The 19,758-nt window shown below is 42.1% G+C and overlaps 1 protein-coding gene across 1 annotated transcript in view; it reads left to right on the top strand.

The window, feature by feature from the left end:
- The window catches only part of SYDE2 (synapse defective Rho GTPase homolog 2), a 31,081-nt gene extending 12,375 nt beyond the window's left edge, over window positions 1–18,706 (top strand). The window contains exons 3-7 of the mRNA XM_068141181.1: window positions 1,942–3,041; window positions 5,893–6,019; window positions 9,907–10,088; window positions 10,969–11,200; window positions 16,289–18,706. Of these exons, the coding sequence (XP_067997282.1) occupies window positions 1,942–3,041; window positions 5,893–6,019; window positions 9,907–10,088; window positions 10,969–11,200; window positions 16,289–16,791 (2,144 nt within the window). The 3' untranslated portion in view covers window positions 16,792–18,706. The remainder of the gene's footprint in view (window positions 1–1,941; window positions 3,042–5,892; window positions 6,020–9,906; window positions 10,089–10,968; window positions 11,201–16,288) is intronic.
- Window positions 18,707–19,758: the final 1,052 nt, after the last annotated feature.

Here is a 19,758-nt window from a genome sequence, read left to right as displayed (position 1 = left end):
CCCCTTTTATCGAACACCACATTTCTAACTAGCTGCTTGCCAGAAAAGCACAGCAGGCGTGCTAGAAATAGCCCTTCCCCTGCGAGGGGGAACTACTTCCATCAGATCCAGGGCTAAATGAATTTTCCTCTGTTCCTCCGGAAAACAGATTCTGTGTGTTATTCTTCATAACTGAAACTTTCTTTCATAAAGATATTCTTTTAAGCAACTACCTGCAAAAGTTACTAAAGCCAAACTTCTGTTGAAAATAGAGCTAGTCTTTTTAGGGTGTTTCTGGGGAGAAAAGTCAGAATCACAACAAATCACTTTGGTCAGACCAGATAGCCCGATTTAACTGTTTAGGCTGAGTGAAGTTTAAAAGGTAAGTTACAGTTAAATGGCAAAAATCAGTTTTGGAGAGTGGGGGATTTGTAAAAGAATCACTAGCTGTGTGGTGTTTTGGACTTGAAGAGATTAGTTTAGAATTGAAGTACTAAGACATTGAGAAGCCTGTAAGAGAAACCTCTGTGAAGTGTGATTTGTTTAAAATCTCGTGAAAACAACACTTCTGTCTGTCTTTTTATATTCCCTGGCTGGCAAGGTGGATGTAAGTGTTTGACTCTCTGTGAGCTGCTCGGGCTAATTGCACCACACAGGGTTAGCATGCTTAGGGGCTCCAAAGTACCCTAGCCTGCATGGGCAAGGCTACACAAGTGCCTTTGCTAAAATTTGAGAAGTGATGAGTGAATGGGGTGGTTATTGCTAGCAAGATTTCTTGATTTCTCAAGGGATAGAAGAGTGGCTTTAAGTGAAAATACTCATGTAATTTTACTGCTGTCTGTCATTGTGGCTTCAGTTCCCTTCTTGCGTGCTTCATTAACTTGTGTAATTTCATTGCCTTTTCTACAGTCATTACTGCCTCATACTGGTGCAAGTGAAAAAAGCCTAAGCTATAATTTGATTTGGAATGGCTTGAGTATTGGACCATGAGGTGAAGCACAGATTCCTGACTGTGTGCAGTACTGGCTTATGTCCAATAGTGTTCTTTAACTAATTGTATTTACTGCAAAATTGAAGGAGTCTCTTTCATTTTCCCTCTTTAGCATCAATATCTGCTGGGATCATCCTTTTTTGTTTGTTTGTGGGTCTTTTGGGTACCTTGAAAGATGGGTAGTTTTACATGAGGAGATTGCTTGGGAACCATATCACTTTAAGCCTTGTCATAGGATCATTGTGCCAGGAAAGATGGAAAGTTGCTGGCAGGAATGAGGTAGTGCAGGATGCAGCTTTTGGGAGGAATAAATCTTCCTTGTATTCATCTTCCTCTGTGCTACCACGAAAAGGAGCAGGTGAGAGAGAGGGAAGAAAAGGTGTGAGACACTGCCTGTGTCTATGTAGGCGGCATTTAGGGCTCTTTGGGACAATAGAAGGACATGCACAAGAGAGTAGCCGTATTCTTTACTAGAGACAAGTGTCTTTCCCCTAGACCTAAGAGGAGTGGGCAGCACTGATGTGTTGGCTACGTAGTTAACTGCTTCACAGACATTTATTATTTATCACATTACAGTGTTTTGCCATTTAAGATTGGTTTTGTTGCACCTGTGCCCCAAAAGTGCAGCCAAGTGTGCTTGTGTGGGCAATGCAGCACAAGTGGATCAAACCGAGTGCAGCAGGTGAGATGGATCACTTGTTTATTTGTAGGTTCTTGTCCTTTTGTCTCCATAATGCAGAAAAAATCTGGCTTTTGACTCTGAACTGACAAATTAGGCTGGAGAAGTCAACAGAGCACGGCTTCATGGTTGCTTGAGAGCTGAGTGATGAATGAGTGATCGTCGTCTAAATTGTTTGTCAAGTTATGACAAATCAATGTGTTTTCCCCTAGTTAAAGATCTTTTTTTTCATTGCTGTGAAAGTTACTAAGCTGTTTGAAAAACATTATTAATTCTCTTTTTTTTTCTAAAGGGTCTGGAGTTGTACTTGCACACAAGGTTGATATACCCTCAACAGAGGTTTCTCCTCCAAGTCCCAGTCCTCTGAAAAAAAGCGGATCAATCAACTGGCCTTTCCCTGATAGAATTAAGTCTCCCAGGACTGTGAGGAAGCTTTCCATGAAAATGAAAAAACTGCCAGAGCTGAGCAGGAAGCTGAGTGTCAAGGGAACATCAAGCCATACTAGTTCAGATAATCCTCCTTCCCAGCAGAAAGGTAGCTGTCGAGATACAAGCCATACAGTGTCTTTGCCATCTTCTGGAAACTCAAGCACAGCTGCCAGCAGGAATGTAATAAGCCGTTACCATCTCGACAGCAGTGTGTCATCACAACACACCTACAAAAAGAAAAGCTCAAGGAGCTCCAAATCCTTCAGCAAAGGTGGTTACCTCAGTGATGGTGACTCTCCTGAACTTATATCAAAATCAGGTAAACATGGACATGAAACCAAATGTGGGAAAGGAAAGGAGAGCCTTCCGAGTAACAGTGGTAAAACTGAAATAGATATCGATGCCTTCAGACACTACAACTTTTCTGATCAACCAAAGTGCTCTCAGTACATCTCTGGACTCATGAGCATCCACTTTTATGGTGCTGAAGACTTGAAACCACCAAGAATAGATTCAAAAGATGTCTTTTGTGCAATACAGATTGACTCAGTAAACAAAGCAAGAACAGCCCTGCTTACATGCAGGACAACCTTTCTAGATATGGACCACACGTTTAACATAGAAATTGAAAATGCTCAGCACTTAAAGCTGGTGGTGTTCAGCTGGGAACCCACCCCACGGAAAAATCGGGTGTGTTGTCATGGAACTGTGGCTCTTCCCACTCTCTTCCGAGTGACAAAGACACATCAGCTGGCTGTCAAGCTGGAACCAAGGGGGCTTATTTATGTCAAGCTGTCACTCATGGAGCAATGGGAAAACTCTCTTGATGACCTTGATGCAGGTCAAGAGCCCGTGATGTTTGGGGTGGATGCTCGAAAAGTTGTAGAGAAGGAAAATGTGGGCTTGATGGTGCCACTTTTGATGCAGAAATGCATTCTGGAGATTGAGAAGAGAGGCTGTCAGGTACTGTGCATGTTTTAATCAGTATCGTTAATATTTCTGTGTTGGGATAGTTGTTGCAGAGTGTGAGCAGGGGAAGGGGAAATTAAAAACACTTTTACATGTCTTTACATCTTATTTTGTTTTGTGGGGTTTTTTTTTCCCTCTACTAGTCCTGTTTGGTGCACACTAGGCATTGTAATATAAGAAGAATAGCAAGACTGTGTGACATCAGTGCTTCTGACTTGTCCTTTGTAGATGAGATGTACACTTGCTCACAGGAGATTCTCACAATAGGACTGGGGTTAGTGAGATGAACCTGCAGCCCCCAGCAATGCAGAGTCTCCCTCAAAAAGCAGAGATGAGATGAGAACTTGAAAATGCTTGAGTCCTGAGGCACTGATCACTCCATATGGACATGTATCTACATGTAAAAATGTTCTCTCTTACCCAAGACTGAGATGCTTTGTGCAGTGACACGAAGTGACAAGGACAGGTCTTCTGACAAAACTTTACTTTCCTGTGTGCAGTCTTAGGGCAGCATGCCCAGGACTTGTCTGTGTGTCACTTTGTGCACAGGAGGAGACACTGAGGGGCTGAATTAGTCCCCATATTACTGCTCCTTTCCTTTCTTTGAGTTGGTTTTAGAGTTAGGACAGGAGATGAATGCTGCAAAGCAGCAGTGCATAGCATCTTCTCTTCATCCTATTACAGTTTACTGGTTAATGTATCCTAATGGACAAAAATATGTATGAGAAACAAGGCATGGAAACAAATCACCAGTTATGGACGCTAGATGAGAAGTCTGTTGGGAAGGACTATGCACGATCCTAAGGTCATATGTTCCTGTTGACAATTAATTTGAAACTGTTTGAGAGACTCTTGCACAGTCTTCCACAGCATATGTGAGCCCTTGGTTTCCTTTACACCTGTTGTTGCTTAGAAGTAGTCACACCTACCACTGTTACTGTTTGAAATTGCTGACAGGCTGGATGTAGTTCCAGGTGTTGAGAGATTAACTCTGTGATTTATAACCTAGGTCATAAAATATATAGAGAGATGGTACTTCTGTGTAATTGCTTTGCTGGAAGTCACTACTGATAATAACTGTATGATTCTTACTCTGAATGCTTCTACTAACGTTATGCAAATAAGTGGAAGAGAAGTTTTATTTTTCCAATGTATATATCCCATGGTTTCAGCATTTTATTTTGGGCTTATTAGCACCTAGTCATGCAAATGATATTGGGTAATCAAGGCAACACTGGTAATGAAGTGATCGGAGTCTGAATTGTCTGAATGTACCTGGTGCTTTTGAGCATGAAATCTAATTTGTGTATTTGCACAGGGAGAACCAAAAATGCAAGATACACTGTTCTTGTTTTAACCATATGTTTGTCTGACATTTTTTACTGCCCTATGGACTGCTGTCACGGTGTGAGATCTCCATGTGCATTTCAGATGCAGCATTAGAAAACTAAAAGTTTAGAAGTTCAAGTCTTAGGCAAATACTAGATTGTAGTCAGCTTTGAGAGGAAGAGAGTACAAATTCCATTGGGTAACTTTCAATTTATTTAAACAGGAATTCATATATGAGCAGACAAATACTCTTGTTTGGAAACCTAGATTGATGTGATCTAAGTCAGTACAAAGTCAGCATATTAGAATTTGATTTTTGTTGTCTCTTGAGTCCATGGTAGTTTTGGACTCAAAATTCCCTGCTCAGTGCAGCTGCCTACAAAGTTCATTGTAATAAAATCAGTGCGCTTCAGACTTAGTTCCTTAAGGTCATAGGAGTGCTTTGTGTAAATGGTGTTGATGAAAATGAAAAGTAAGTAATGATAAAATGCAAAATCCGAGTGCAGGAGAGCACATGATTCAACGAGTACATTTGATCCACGATTATGAGTTACATTCCTATCATCTTGAGTAATCCCTCTTTTGTATAAAACTTCTCAGATAATTTGAAACATGTGGAAGTCAGCATCTTGTCGTCTTTAAGACAGCATATTTGTAGGTCTAATCCATCATTTTCTTGAAACTCTGGTTAGTGGTATTTTAATTTTTTTAATAACTTGTAGGAATTGTATTTTGTTGTAGTTTTTCTAAACTGGTTTATAGCATTTATTAGTTTTAGTAGGTTTGTATTACTTTTTTTTTTTCTGCTTATGATTGACTTTATTTTGGTATACTGCAGTATTGTCTACATAAAGATCAAAATTCTTTTCTTCCTTTCTTTCTGCTGAATCATAGAATCATTTTGGGTGGAAAAGACCTCTAAGATTATCGAATACAACCATTATCTACCTACCAAGTCTGTTGCTAAACCATGTCCCTTAGCACCACATCTCTGCATCAAGTTCCAGTTCTGTCTTGTATGATTAAACAGTTATACGGGGGTGGGGTGGGAAAAAGGTGACCTGGGTGAGTAGAATAAGAAGAGATGTTTAATCTGTATTTCTTTGTTTCCCAAGTTTGAATAAAAGTAAAGCACTGAATGATTCCAACTTGAAGCTCAAGTTCTGTCAATAAAATACTGCTCAGCACATTCACTGTTACAGAAGATACTGGTGTCACTTATTTGCTACTTAACAGTCCCAGTTCTGTCTCTTGTGAAATGTTTGGTGCTGCACATGACCATTTGATGGTCATGGTTTGTGCTGTTTCAGTTTCCTTAATATACATTTCCTAGCAGCTGTGTTTTGTTGCATTTCCCAGATGAGACCTAGTTGAGGATGCCCCTGCTTACTGCAGAGGGGCTTGCACTAGATGACCTTCAGAGGTCCCTTCCAACCCAGATTGTTCTATGATTAGTCAACTATTAGTCCTGCCTGCAGGAAAATGACTGATGTGAGGCTGCTGTTTTTGCTTCTAGGTGGTGGGACTGTATCGGCTTTGTGGCTCAGCAGCAGTTAAGAAAGAGCTTCGAGAGGCATTTGAGAAAGACAGCAAGGCTGTTACACTCTGTGAAAGCCGGTACCCAGATATCAATGTCATAACAGGTAATACATTTGCTTGCTTTTTGGGTTTTTTAATGTGGAATTGTACCATACTCCTAACGTGCCTTTTAAAAGGTGAAATTGTGCTCTGAACTAGTTTTCAGTTGTCATTTAGCAAACTGTTAACTGCTGGTTTGTATGTCTAAAGGTTAGGTGAGAAGGAATGCAGAAACCTTGAGATTGTGTAGATATGAAGCAACGGTGATTTGGAGGGAGGAGGGTATGGAAGGAGCTGCTTTCATAACTGCTCTAGTACAGGGAGAAGTGGAAGAGTCTAAAATGATCTGATATCCCCAGAGCTGGTTAAAACACTGTTGTTGATTTGTATTGCAGCTGAAAAAATTGGTTATAGTCAGGCACATCTGCCGTGATGGTTGCTCTACAACACATGATCCAAGGGCAGTGCCAGATCAACCTGTTGTCCTCCCTTTTTGTTGGAGATGGCAGGATTTTTGGAAACAGATTTTCTGTCATCTTGTGCAGGCTAGTTACTGCTGCTTATTTTAAATCATAATTAAATATCATTCTCCTGCTGTCTGGAGTAGTCCTCTACTTGCTGTCATGCAGCAAGCTCCTGGAAGAAGTGAGGAGAACTGGGAGTACAGCAACAGAAGGTTTTAGGAAGCCTGTCTGCATCTGTATCAGCTCATTACATGAATGTCTTGACAGGGGTTGCATTGCACAGCTGAAGTAAGTTGTTGAGGATTTTTTGTTGTTGTTGTTTGCTTAAAAGAGAAACAGTTTTATAGCTGTTGGTACTTGTTATGTAAGTCAAAGTTGATCTAATTTCAGGCATCACTGAGTAAAGCAATTGCCCTAGGAAATTAGTGAAAAGCTTTCATTTCCTACCTATCCAGGGGTGGAAAATGTAATAAAAGTAGTCAGTGTATAATTTTTTTGTGCCAATGCCCTTTCTGTAATGTCCAAAATCCAGCTGTGTGGGACAGTTCTACCCTGTTTGGTAGTTCCTTTCAGTGTATTAGGAATTAATCTTGTTCATTACAGTTTACAAAGTGACACTTAAGGGGTTAAATAAATTTTTGGTTGAGAATGTGCAGTTAGTCACTTAATCTTCCTTACCTTGGCTGGTTTCATTGAGTTCAGTGCTGCTCACAAGTACTGGCTTTCTCCGCAGTGAAAACTTGTGTTTATATTTCACTCCAATTGGATATACCCTCTATGAAGAGTGTTGAGGGAGAATGTTTCCCATATTTGCAGTTCTAAGTCTGATGCAGGATTTGTGCTTTTATCAGCCAAAACATGTATTTAGTAAATTATGAATCCTCACCATAAAGCTTGGATGATTTGAAGTGCCGCCTAGTGTCCTTTTTGAAATTGAGAAGGAGCATTGCTACTCAAAAAAGATGAAAAAGACCTTCTTTTCCCTGACAACTCTCCAAAGACCCAAGAGTGAACATTTAATCATTAAATCTTGACTGAGAAATGCTCTTAGGATTGGCCTAGGCTTACACATAATTAAGTGTCTTCATGGCTCAAACTGAAGTGTGCAGCAAGTTTTCAGAGCTGACCAGTAATCATCTTGTTGCATCAAATCTCTTTGCATCCACGTGAATTCATGTCTCTACATAAAGCATGCAATACTGTTAACAGCCCAGTGGGTCAGAAAAATCAGGAATTAATGAAATGGATGGCAACTTCTGCTCGCTATCTAAATTTGTTGTGTGTGGCTGTGTCGAGGGGAATGTGCTAGTGGCTGGCAGCAGCAGGAAGTGTAGATTCGTGGAAAAAAAATAACAGCAGCCTCTTACTAGGCTAATTTGGCTGAGTGAATAGCAAAAGGATTTAGAAAGGTCAAGGAGCATTCATGGCTCCCAAACTATCTTGTTATTCAGGGCTAAACAGGAGAAAGTTGTTTGGCAGGTGGTAGTCCTGTGACTGTGGATGCTATTACAGAAATTCCTACTAAATGATTATTAATAGATGGTTGTGAGTGTTTCAACAGTGTAAGCTGATTTGATTATGAGATACCACTTCCTACTGTAAGCTGATACCAATTTCAACCTCTACCTCCAAAAAAAGCACAACTGAAACAAAGATCCCAATAAAAGGCATCATCTCCTGCTAGAGTTTTTCTTATGGAAAAAGGAGAGTATCACAAACCATGTTCTGCTGCACCAGCCTCTACCACTTTTGTCTCATAATGGAACACAAGCCTTTAAAATCTGGGGAAGAAATAAAATTTGGTGGAAAAGGAGGAATGAGAGTAAGTTACTGAACAAACAAAAACTAGCCACTTAAGTGGAGCAGTAATAAGAGTGGCATATTCTTTTTTTATTTCTTTTTTCTTGTTTTCTTTTTTTTTCTTTATCCCCCAAAAAATAACAAAAAGCAAGCACCAAACCACCAGAGGGAATATATTTTCAGGAAAATGTGTGGAGGGTTGATGGTTGTTTACATATTTTACGTTGCTGATGGGACATTCCCATTTTAAGCACAGGGTGAGCTGATAGGTGCTGTGCGGTGGCGTGCAGAGGCAGGAGTTTTGCCTGGCTGCCCCATGCCTTCGGCCTATCAGCTCCAGGGGGTGATGCTGGTTAGTTAGTGCTGCTCGTGTGCCATGGCCTCAATAGCTTCAGTAGGTGCAGTTTTTTGCCCTATGAGGAGAGGCTGAGGGAGCTGGGATTGTTTAGCCTGGAGAAGAGGAGGCTCAGGGGTGACCTTATTGCCCTCTACAACTACCTGAAGGGTGGCTGTAGCCAGGAGGGAGTTGGCCTCTTCTCCCAGGCAACCAGCACCAGAACAAGGGGACACAGTCTCAAGCTGCGCCAGGGGAGGTTCAGACTCGAGGTGAGGAGGAAGTTCTTCACCGAGCGAGTCATTCGGCATTGGAATGGGTTGCCCAGGGAGGTGGTTGAGTCATCGACCCTGGAGGCGTTCAAGGGGAGATTGGACGTGGCACTTGGTGCCATGGTCTAGTCATGGGGTCTGCGGTGTCAGGTTGGACTCGATGATCCTCGAGGTCCTTTCCAACCTAAGTGATACTGTGATACTGTGATACTGTGATATTGTTTTTAAAATAACAATGTGTGCAGATGGAAGCCAGTTCTTAACTGCATTCTGCACGTGAACGTGGCTGCAGAGGAGCAGATGTTGACTTTCATTCCATAGGTTTGGGTTTTTTTCCTCATAATGAAGCCTGCTGCTGTACAGTCCAGTTAACAGCTAGGTTCTAAAGGCTGAGTTTTGGTGAGCTGTTGATTTGTTAAATAGCACAGTGTGGTGGTGTTTGCAGTGACTTGGGGTTTTACAAGGCTGAGTACATATCTTCCCCCTTTCCAACTTTGTCTGTTTATAGGTCAGGTTGCTTTGTTGATTGCAGTAACTGCTTTCAAAAATTTAGTGGTTTTTTTCAGTTCACCATTTCTTCTTGAAGTATTTAAATTCAGTTGTGACCTAGCTAAAATGAGATTTCTAAGACCCCCTTCCTTGCCTCTCCATCACCCTAGTCAGGGCTCTGCTCACCTTGTACCTGGTGCACCTGCTCTTGCACACACAGCAGCCTGTGCATGCACACCTTTTCTCTGGAGATGGTGCACCTTTCTAGCCTGATGTCAGTCCTTTGTGATGAGCTGCCTTACATGAGCTTGGAGAAGCTGCTTGCTCAGCAGTGCTGGTGCCCCCAGCCTTGGGACATCACAGAAATACCTCCTGCCTCTTAGCTGATGTTGTGGGGAGTCCTCATGTGCCCATGGTTTACTGTGGCCTTTTGCTGTTGTCCTCTCATCTCTCCCAAGTGGAAGGCTTGCCACTGACATGGAAGGTTTTCTTACAGGACAGGTGAAATTGATGAGCTGTACTGCTCCCCAAAATCACTGGAAAGTGAATCTGCAGCATGCTAAAAGCAACTGTTCTTGTGTCTCTTGTGAAAGGTGTCCTAAAGGATTATCTACGAGAGCTACCCTCTCCCCTGATAACCAAGCAGCTCTATGAAGCAGTGTTGGTAGCCATGGTGAAAAATCCCTTGAAAATGACAGCAAACGGTTGTGAAAATGACCCAAGTGACTCTGAGCACGCTGCAGCCCTTCTGGATTGCTTGCCAGATGTTGAGAAGGTGAGCAGTTTTAGCAGGTTCAAGTTAATTACGTGCTTCCAAAAATAAAGCGGCATGTTCACACTGGATATAAAACGTGTCAAAATGTGTACACCTGTTTCCTGACTTAACATTTCACTTGGATTTTTGATGCTCCACGACTTTGAGAAAGCTTCCATACTGTGACAATTGGAGAGTCTGAACTGCTGGGTTTGTTGTAGCTTGCATTTTATATTACCTCTGTAAAACTGAATGAAAAACTGTGATGACTACTTTACATTGGTAGGTGGAAGTTTTTTCCTGTGTGGTGTCCTCCTTTGTTTTTGTGGAGCTCTCAGATGTGTGTACCATAATTACATGGGCAAATGCTTCCTTCTTCCTCAGTATGTGCAATGAAGCCTTTGCTGTACTGTGCAGTGCAGTAGTGCTGTGTGATGTTAGCTGCCAAACTCACCACTGTAGAAAACCAGTTAGCCCATTTCTGGGCAGGGAGAGAAGGATAAAGTGGCCTGCACAGTACCTGGAAGTTACCTAAAAGCTTGTTCTAATGCTGAGGTCATCTTGAGGGCTTGTTGGGGTTTTTTTAAATTTTATAATGTACCTGTATTATCTGTGCTGCTTTTGCAGCTTCTTTCCACTCTCTGATGTCTCTTTTCCACTGTGAGAAAACTCATCCCTTTAAAATTTCAGATCAGGTAAGAAACAAGCTGAATTTTACCAGGAAGTCTGCCTTAACTAGTTGGTGCTGTCACAGTCTAATGGAAATTTTCTGTCACTAGATGTTCTGTTGATAAAATATATCTATTGGCCTTGATGTTATCCCTCTGGAGCACTGATGTTAAGATGTCAACTGCACCTTCAGCTACTGTTTTGTTTCCTGAGCAGTATTCTGTTGTTCTAGGCTACCTTGAAGATGCTATTGGATCACCTGAAACTGGTGGCTTCTTACCATGAAGTAAATAAGATGACATGCCAGAATTTAGCTGTGTGTTTTGGGCCAGTATTACTGAGCCAGAGGCAGGAGACTACCAACCATAACAACAGAGTTTTCACAGACTCAGAAGAGCTTGCTAGTGCTCTGGACTTCAAAAAACACATCGAAGTTCTTCACTATTTACTCCAGCTGTGGCCAGGTAATGTTTCATTAAGCTGATCAAGGGTAAAAAAAAGTCAAACCATTGCTGTCTGTGTTTACTGTGTGACAATTCATGTCACTTCACAGGATGACTGAGCAGCATTGGGAATTCCTGAAACATGAGGTACTATGGCATCACCTACTAATCTAAAGAAATCATGGCAATTTTATAACTTACTCTTTGTATTTGGTCACTTTGTTTAATGGGACATTTCTTCTTTTAATTGCTTTGTTACCAAGTGGCTGAGTTTGAGTATAATGTAAGAAGTAGTAAAGAATACTTTCTGTGAGTAAAGGCACTAGGAAATACAAACTCAGTGACAGTACAGTTTCCACATCTGAACTGGGGGCTGTTGGGGTATTTTATTTTTCTCGTGTTTTATTTCTGCTCTCCCGTTTTGACCATTCAGGTTAATCTGTGTATGGAATTCATTAGTTGTCTGGTCCCAGAGATACCCAAAGGTTTACTTTATTTCTGCCCTTGAAAATAGTTTGGCAGAGTTGGGAATATTCTTACAACAAGAGCTGTGCAACTTCTAGTTGTTCTTGCAGTTTTGTGTAAGGAAAAATGGTTTTGAAACAAAATGCCCAACCCAAACAAACAACAAAATCCAGACCAAAATGTAGGCATATTCACTGGATTTGGGATCTGTTATGAGTGAGAAAGGACATGGAATACTGATATTCCTAATAAATTTACTAAATTATTATTCCTAATAAATTACCAAACTAAGTGTGAAGGTAACTATTTCTGCTGTGATCTGCTTTTCAAATGGGAAATGATTGCCCAATCTTCACCTTTCTCCTGGTACTCAGACATAAGCCAGTGGAAGTAGTCAGCGTGACACCTGGAGCCCTGAGTTTCAGGCTGTGGTGAATTCCTGTGCTTAGCTGCTGCTGAAGGAAGGAAGGACGTTGACTTGCTGGAACGAGTCCAGAGAAGGGCAACGAAGTTAGTGAGGGGCTTGGAACACAAGCCCTATGAGGAGAGGCTGAGGGAGCTGGGGCTGCTTAGCCTGGAGAGGAGGAGACTCAGGGGTGACCTTATTGCTCTCTACAACTACCTGAAGGGGGGTTGTAAACAGGCAGAGGTTGGTCTCTTCTCCCAGGCAGCCAGCACCAGAACAAGAGGACACAGTCTCAGGCTGCGCCAGGGGAAGTTCAGGCTGGAGGTCAGGAGGAGGTTTTACACAGAGAGAGTGATTGCCCATTGGAATGGGCTGCTTGGGGAGGTGGTGGAGTCGCCGTCACTGGAGGTGTTCAGGAGGAGACTTGACAGGGTGCTTGGTTACATGGGTTAGTTGATTAGGTGGTGTTGGGTGATAGGTTGGACGTGATGATCTTGAAGGTCTCTTCCAACCTGGTTTATTCTATTCTAACTGCAGCCCTCTCTCATGCAAGCACTGCCCAAAGTCAGGAGTGGACAAAGGTATTACAGCTTTTCAATTAAACAGGATAATAACTGTGAAACAACTTGACATTGGATCTGATGAGTTTAGTTTTATTTTTAGATAGTCTTTGGCCAAACATTTGTCAAAAGCTACCTAACCATGCCTTAGGTAGTTCATTGAGTCCTTTGTGCTGGAGTATTGTCTTTTGTTCATGGTGGTCTGGCTAGCTGTGTGAAGAACTGCTCTTTTGGTTAACCTGATCAATTTAATATCTACTTCTCAAATTTGAGCAGTTTAAACCTTTTAATTCTCAAGACAAAGACAAGATTCAGCTTCTGCACCAATTGAAACGTGAAATGGAATTACAGCTAAACTAAATGAACAATATGTCCAATTTGGGTTTGTTTCTAGATGTATTGTTACTTGAAGAGGAGGTGGTCTGCTTTTTGTGGGTGATTTGGGGTCACCTGGGAAACATGGAGAGTCACAAAGAGCCTGTCTTGGTAATACTGAATGACAGATGCTGTGACTGTATTTGAGCAAGCCAGGTGTGACCTGAAGCTCTCTATTCAGGATACAAAATCTTGCCTGACTCATTTAAAGAGTGTTTGGGGAAAGACTGCCTGGGTTTTTGTTTGTTTGTTTTGTTATATTGGGATTTCCCGCCCCCCCCTGTAATCTCCCTTTATTGCAAACATAAACTGACATTCCTAGATAGGTGGTTCTGGAAGCATTTTTATTCTGGAGGTCTCAGGAAGGGCTCCTGGCAGGTAAGCATGTGTTGGCAAAGATCTGCATCTGTCAGATTCTATATACTACTTTAAAATGTAAAATATATTAAAAGTGTCTGTGTTTGTTGTCTGTTCCTAGCCATGAGGTATAAATGAATGTATGCTAGCAGACAAAGTGTGGGATAGCCACATGAAGGTGTACTCTTTGTCTTAGTAGTTCATAACCATGTAAGATGTATGATCTTGCTGTTACTTAAAGGCGGGGGGGGGGTTCTTATGATTGCCAAAAAAGTATAGGAATCTACTCTGTTGTTACTGTCTGAGTCATCTTCAACAGCAACAGCCTCTGCGCTGCTTAGTAATGCTTGTTAAGCTTTAATCTAGAGGTTATTTTACATTTGTTAGGTGGGAGTGGTTTTGGGTCTTGGGCTTTTATTTTAACTGAGAGAGAATTTTTGGGGAGGGTTTAATCCTTTCTTGGCTAAAACTGTGAGGTATCTGGACAAGTGAAGCGAATGCAAAAGACTGTAAGGTCACTTGAAAAGCACAGCGTAATTGGCAGGTTTGTGCACGGCCCACTGAGGCCTTTCAAGTGCTTGAATGTTTCTTGTGGTATGTCAGTTACTGAGTAGTATAAAGAATATTCTGAGCACGGGAGTAATTTCAGCCGTTGGGGGCTGCTGCTTCGTTCCTCTTACAACAGTTTCCACAAGAGGAGTGTCACCAGGCTCCTTCTTGCTGCCACAAATGGTGCTGGTGAGAGTGGCTGCAAAGCAAGGTGTGCTGCTGCCGTCTGGGCTGTAGTGGTCAGCAAGTTCCTCAGCCTGTCTCTTGTTCTTAGCAGTGGGAAAGATAGTTCGGGGAAGAAAAGTCAACGTAGACAACTTGTGTACTGGAGGAAAATAACGAACAAGTACAGTCTCAGTTTTGTTTTCCAATTCCCACCCCTGTCACTCTGATATGTAATAGGCTGCTGGCATGAGACATTACTAGCCACTTTGCCCTGATTTTCTTCAGGGTGGGTGGGTTGCTTTCCAGCAGCTCAGGTGCAGGTGCTGAAAGGCTGTCACTGGATGGACAGCTTGAAATGCTGCTTGTGGACAAATGTAAATGGTAGTGCTTTTTACTTGTTTTGTTTTTCCATACTCTGCTGATCTGATGTTGGCCATGCCCTGGAGTCACCTCCTGTGGCAGCTGACCCTAAGGCTGTGAAGAGTACATGTTGACCAAACAGGATCAGCACTGCTGGGAAGCTACTGGCTGTTGTCTCTGCTCACTGCAGCCTCTTGTAAACCTTCTCTGCCTGAAAATATTAGTGAAAGGGGAGTTAGTTTGACATACAGTGCAGCTTCATGATGGGCCTGAAGCAATTGAAGACACTTCTGCTCCCTTGACAGCTGCAGCTGGGTAGCCCCAAAGCTGCTGACCACCAAAACGAAAAAGCAGCTTTTAGTCAGGTCAGTCAGTGTGTGCAGGAGAGATGGGGAATGTGAGTGGAGGAGGAGGGAGACCAAGAGCTTTTTACACAGCAGGAGTTAATTATGAAAACTCTATAGATAGCATATGGCATGGCTGCTGTGGGAAACAATAGCAGGGAAATGTAGCTCTGTTTATGGGAACAAGCATTACTGTAAAGGAGTAGGTTAAGTAGTAGAGTTTTCCTTTTCCTAAGAGAAAGCTGAAGCCTATCCCTTAGCTTGCAAGAACTGTGCAAGTCTGTGCTAAAATGGATGTGAAATACGAAGGCAGGGATGAGCAAGTGAAGACCAAGCAGTGTAAACATAGTAGTTGGACCCAACAGAAGGATCACAATCTTGTTCCTTATAGCTAATCTTTGTAGATTGAGACAGCTCAGTAATGAACATGTTGTGCAATACTTAACTTCCGTATTTCTCCAGCTGAAAACAAATAGTCCTTGTTGGGTTAGACCATGTAATACTGGCATTATCATCCTTAACTCATGGTCTTTTGTCTTAATGGAGCATAGTCTAAACAGAAGGGCTTTTGTTACAGTCAGAGGGTTGGGGAGGAAGCAGTGATTGTTATTGCATGTTACTGCACGAGACATAAAGTAAAACTAAATTTCCCTGGAGAGAACCCAGAAGGAGGTGCACTGGGCACATCTCAGGGCTCCAGCCTTTGTGCCTGTGTGCAAGGAGTCTAACAAGGAGTCGTTGAGGTTGTGAACAGCATGAGTTTGTGTTTTCAATAGTGAATGGGAATGGAAGGTCTGTGCTGCTAATTACAAGAGGCAATGGTCTGTATAAAACCAAGAAAAGTGTAGCAGCTCAGATGCTTGACTGGCACAGGTCAGTAAATGTATTTGTGCTGTTTACTGTAGGAAGCCGGTAAGAGTGGAGGAGACTTAGTAACTTGTGCTGTGTAATCGTGGGCTCAGGTAACACTGCCATCAGACCTGTCTGAGTGTGCACCTGACATGGGGTTCTGGCTGTTTAGAGAAGGTAGTGCAAATGAGCTTCTTAAACAGCACAGAACATTAGGGCAAAAGAGGAGTTCAAGTCTTGGTGTGTCTTCAGCTTTTCTAAGTGCTTCTCAGCACTGGTATTTTTGTTGGTTTAACCTCTTTTGCTCTGCCTCCTTTAGCCTGGGTGAAGTGTGTGAGCTGAGCTGTTTGCTTTTCTTTGATCCAGAGCCAAATGGTGATTGACTCACGCAGTGAATTTAATCAGTGCTCCTGGAGTTTCTAGATTCAGATAGGCTTCTCCATTGCCATTTCAGCCTGGCATGAATCTTCAAAACTGAGCTTTTACAGTAGTTTTCCTAATTATTTTACATCAAATAGTGGCAGAAAAAGCAGTAGTGGAATGTGTTGGCTGTAAGCTTGCATGTATTTCATGCATGCTGTTAGTGTGTCACACTGAGGGAGGACAGTGGGCATCTATCATGGACTTTTGTTGCAGCATGGATTCAGTCCTGACTGATTTAACTTCTCCTCTCTTCTAGTGCGTCACTCACCTATCCGAGAACCAGCACATCTGAATGCACCTCCTGAGCACCCATCCTCACTGAATTACCTGAGACCCAAGAGGCAGAGACCTCAAATGCTGAATCTGAGCAGTACTGAGATGTCCGGAGTACTCAGACCAAGGCCAGCAGGTCTGGACAGCCCATCAAGCAACCGCTATGCTGGGGACTGGAGTAGTTGTGGGGAGAACTACTTCTTAAACACCAAAGACTGCCTGAGTGAAGCAGACTATGATGATGTCCCTTCAGAAGATACAGAGAGTGGAGATGACAGCAGCAAAGCCGATGAGTCAGATGCCCTGGTAAGGCACCCCCAGCCCAGCCCCAGAGAGCACACATTTCACAGCTATTTGACAATGCAAGCAATAGACTCTGCAGTGGATCACAGAGCAAACCTCAAAGACCTGCAGGACAGTATTGATACTCTGATAGGAAACCTGGAAAAGGAACTCAACAAAAACAAACTAAATATGAGTTATTAAATCCTATCCCATGCAACACCTCCTCCTTGTGCCTCCATGCCCTTCACCATAGCTGTGTAAGGACTGACAGTGCCTCTGAATGCCTTGTGGTAAGGCCACAGCTCACCTTGCATTAATAAATTTTAAGCCATTCTGTTACCTTTCTGCCTTTTTGTTAGAAGATGTTGGCCTGATTTGTGTATTGGAGACAAGCTTAGAGACCATGAGGTGGTTCCACATAGTGGCATTTCTCCCTAAAAACATTATGCACTTAGGTGGTCTAGGCAATACCTGGCAGAAGATAAAGCAATATTTCCACTGTCAGTGGCAGAAGAACTCCTTGTTCCTAAACCTCTGGCTCTGGTACAGATGTTCCTCTCAGAAGAGGATGAACGCTGCTTGGCCTGAGTTTTGCAGCATGGACTTCAGATAGACTTGTTTTTCTATATATGCAATGGCTGCTACAGAAAATGCTTTATATATATATATAATATTTATATATAAAGTTTAAATTGTACAAATACTAATGTATTCCTGTATTAACACTTTTCAGTAATTATTTAAGCAATCAAAAATTAAATATTTTTCTAACCTTGTTTGTATATATCTGTGTATAAATGTGCACGTGTCTGTAGCCACTTTGGAGTAGGAGAGGTCTCTCAGAACTACAGAATGGATCCTTTTCTAGGAAGACACATGCAGTGATGCCAAGTGAATTTGCCTCTTGGGTAACACAGCATTTGATTGATTCACAGAACCATGGCCAGAGAGAAGGCAGGGTAAATGATTAATATAAATGACCTTGTGTGTTGCAGGGCCATCAGTTCCCAGGTGTTGACTATTAGCTCTCACTCTCCCCCAATACCTTTGGTTTTTTCTTTCTTTATTTTGTTTTCCTTCCCTCTTCATGTTATTTTTCATCTATAAAGGACATCTGGAAGGTAGTTACTTTTCAAAAAGTACTTCTGCTTTGTCCTTGTAACCTGTTAGTTCATTCTTGACGTTTCAGTACTGTTGTTGTTTTCCTCTCCAGAGTTTCATGTTACGGTACCTTTGTCTGACTGCTGGTGGTTAGACATGTTTGAGCCCTCTCTGAAGGGCTATGGAGATGCAAGACTCCGGTTCTGCACAAAAGCAGCTACTTAATTTTGAGTCTTTTACTTACCTTGTCTCCCAAAAATGGAAATCCAAGTTGTTACGTGGGGTTGAGGGATCTTAGTTCTGGGGAGTTTGGGTGGGATTGCAGTTCACAGTTAGATTCAGCCATCACCATCCTCTCGTTTCAGCTTTTATCATTAGTAACTTATGGCAAGTAATTCCAAATGCCATGTTGAAGACAAACATTTGTGCTTTCATTAAAAATAGTTACCAAACTACATATAAACAGTCCTCCTAACCAAAAGGAGATGCAGTCATGCCTTGTCCCTCACAGGTCATCCCCAGTAAGGAAGGGGGCATTTGGGCAGTTGGAGGTGAGAGGGTTATGTGTTTTTAGAGGTCAAATGCCAATAAGGCAGGGTACAGCTTAATTCTCTTCATCTTTTTGGTACGATGTTGGCATCCCACCATGGCTTCCCAATGACCCTGTGGGTAAGTGCCGTTCTGCTAACCCATACTTCCTTATATTGCTTAATTCAAGAGTTATTTATTTACAGTAGCAAAGAAATAAGAATAGCTATGGCAAACTTCACCCCTGTTTTCTAAGAAATTGTTTTAGCATGGTTTCAAATGGTTTATTCAATCTCATTAAATTATTTTTTTTGTAAGTGTTAAAAGATGCAAAACAATTACTGCAGTGTAATGATAATGTATGAAAATGTAAATTTAACCTGAAGCATTTATCAATAAATTGATGTATTTTTTTAAACTTTTATACCTACAGAATGTGCTCACTTTTTAAACTATAAATTGAAATCCTAAATAAAATTTGAATTAAGAGCAAAATTTCACTGAGCGTAGTTAGTGATTATTTGAATCTGTCAAAGATCATAGAATTGCCAGGGTTGGGAGGGACCTCAAGGATCATCCAGTTCCTACCCCCCCAGCCATGGGCAGGGACACCCCACACTAGATCAGGTTTCCCAGAGCCATATCCATCCTGGCCTTAAAAACCTCCAGGGATGGGGCTTCTGCCACCTGTTCCAGTGTCTCACCACCCTCATGGTGAAGAACTTCCTAACATCCAATCTGAATCTACCCATTTCTAGTTTTGCTCCATTCCCCCGAGTCCTATCACTACCTGATACTCTAAAAAGTCCCTCTCCAGCTTTCTTGTAGTCCCCTGTAAGATACTGGAAGGCCACAACAAGGTCTTCTCAAAGCCTTCTCTTCTCCAGACTGAACAACCCCAGTGCTCTCAGTCTGTCCTCATAGGAGAGGTGCTCCAGCCCTCTAATCATTCTTGTGACCCTTCTCTGGACACATTCCAGCATGTCCAGATCCTTCTTGAAATAGGGGCTCCAGAAATGGATGCAGTACTCCAGGTGGAATCTCACCAGAGTGGAGCAGAGGGTGAGAATCATCTCCCTCGATCTGCTGCTGATGCTATCCATGTGCACATGAGAATTAATTCTGTAAAGATGTTTTGTTCTGGTATGTCTAGACTGACCCAACATTTGTTACAGGTCAAAATGACAAAGAACAAACCACCAGGACACTACTTAATTTAAATCCAAAAGGAGGAATATGCTAACAAAGTTGCCAAGCCAATGTTGTGGCAGCCATTCTTCTCTTGCAGGATGCTGATGCTTTTGAACACAGCCTGGCTTTTGCACTGGGTGTGCAGGTGTATTGGCACTAGTCAGAAGATGTTTGCATTTAAAGTTATTCGATAAACAATGCAAATTTGATATGCCATTTGTGATAATCTGGATGATGTAAGTGAGCACCTTTTGAATAAGTGTAAGCTTTTCCTTCAGGAGGGTTCTGTAACTTGGTGCAGCAGCGTGCTGCTCTGTCAACTTCAACATTTTAACCTTGCAACAGGGG

The sequence above is a fragment of the Melanerpes formicivorus genome, unplaced genomic scaffold (assembly GCF_026170545.1).
Source record: "Melanerpes formicivorus ecotype bairdi unplaced genomic scaffold, bMelFor1.0.p_v2 SCAF_7, whole genome shotgun sequence".
Classification (NCBI taxonomy): Eukaryota; Metazoa; Chordata; class Aves; order Piciformes; family Picidae; genus Melanerpes; species Melanerpes formicivorus.
Note: the sequence above shows the minus strand (reverse complement) of the source record. Positions and strands in the feature narration are given on the sequence as shown.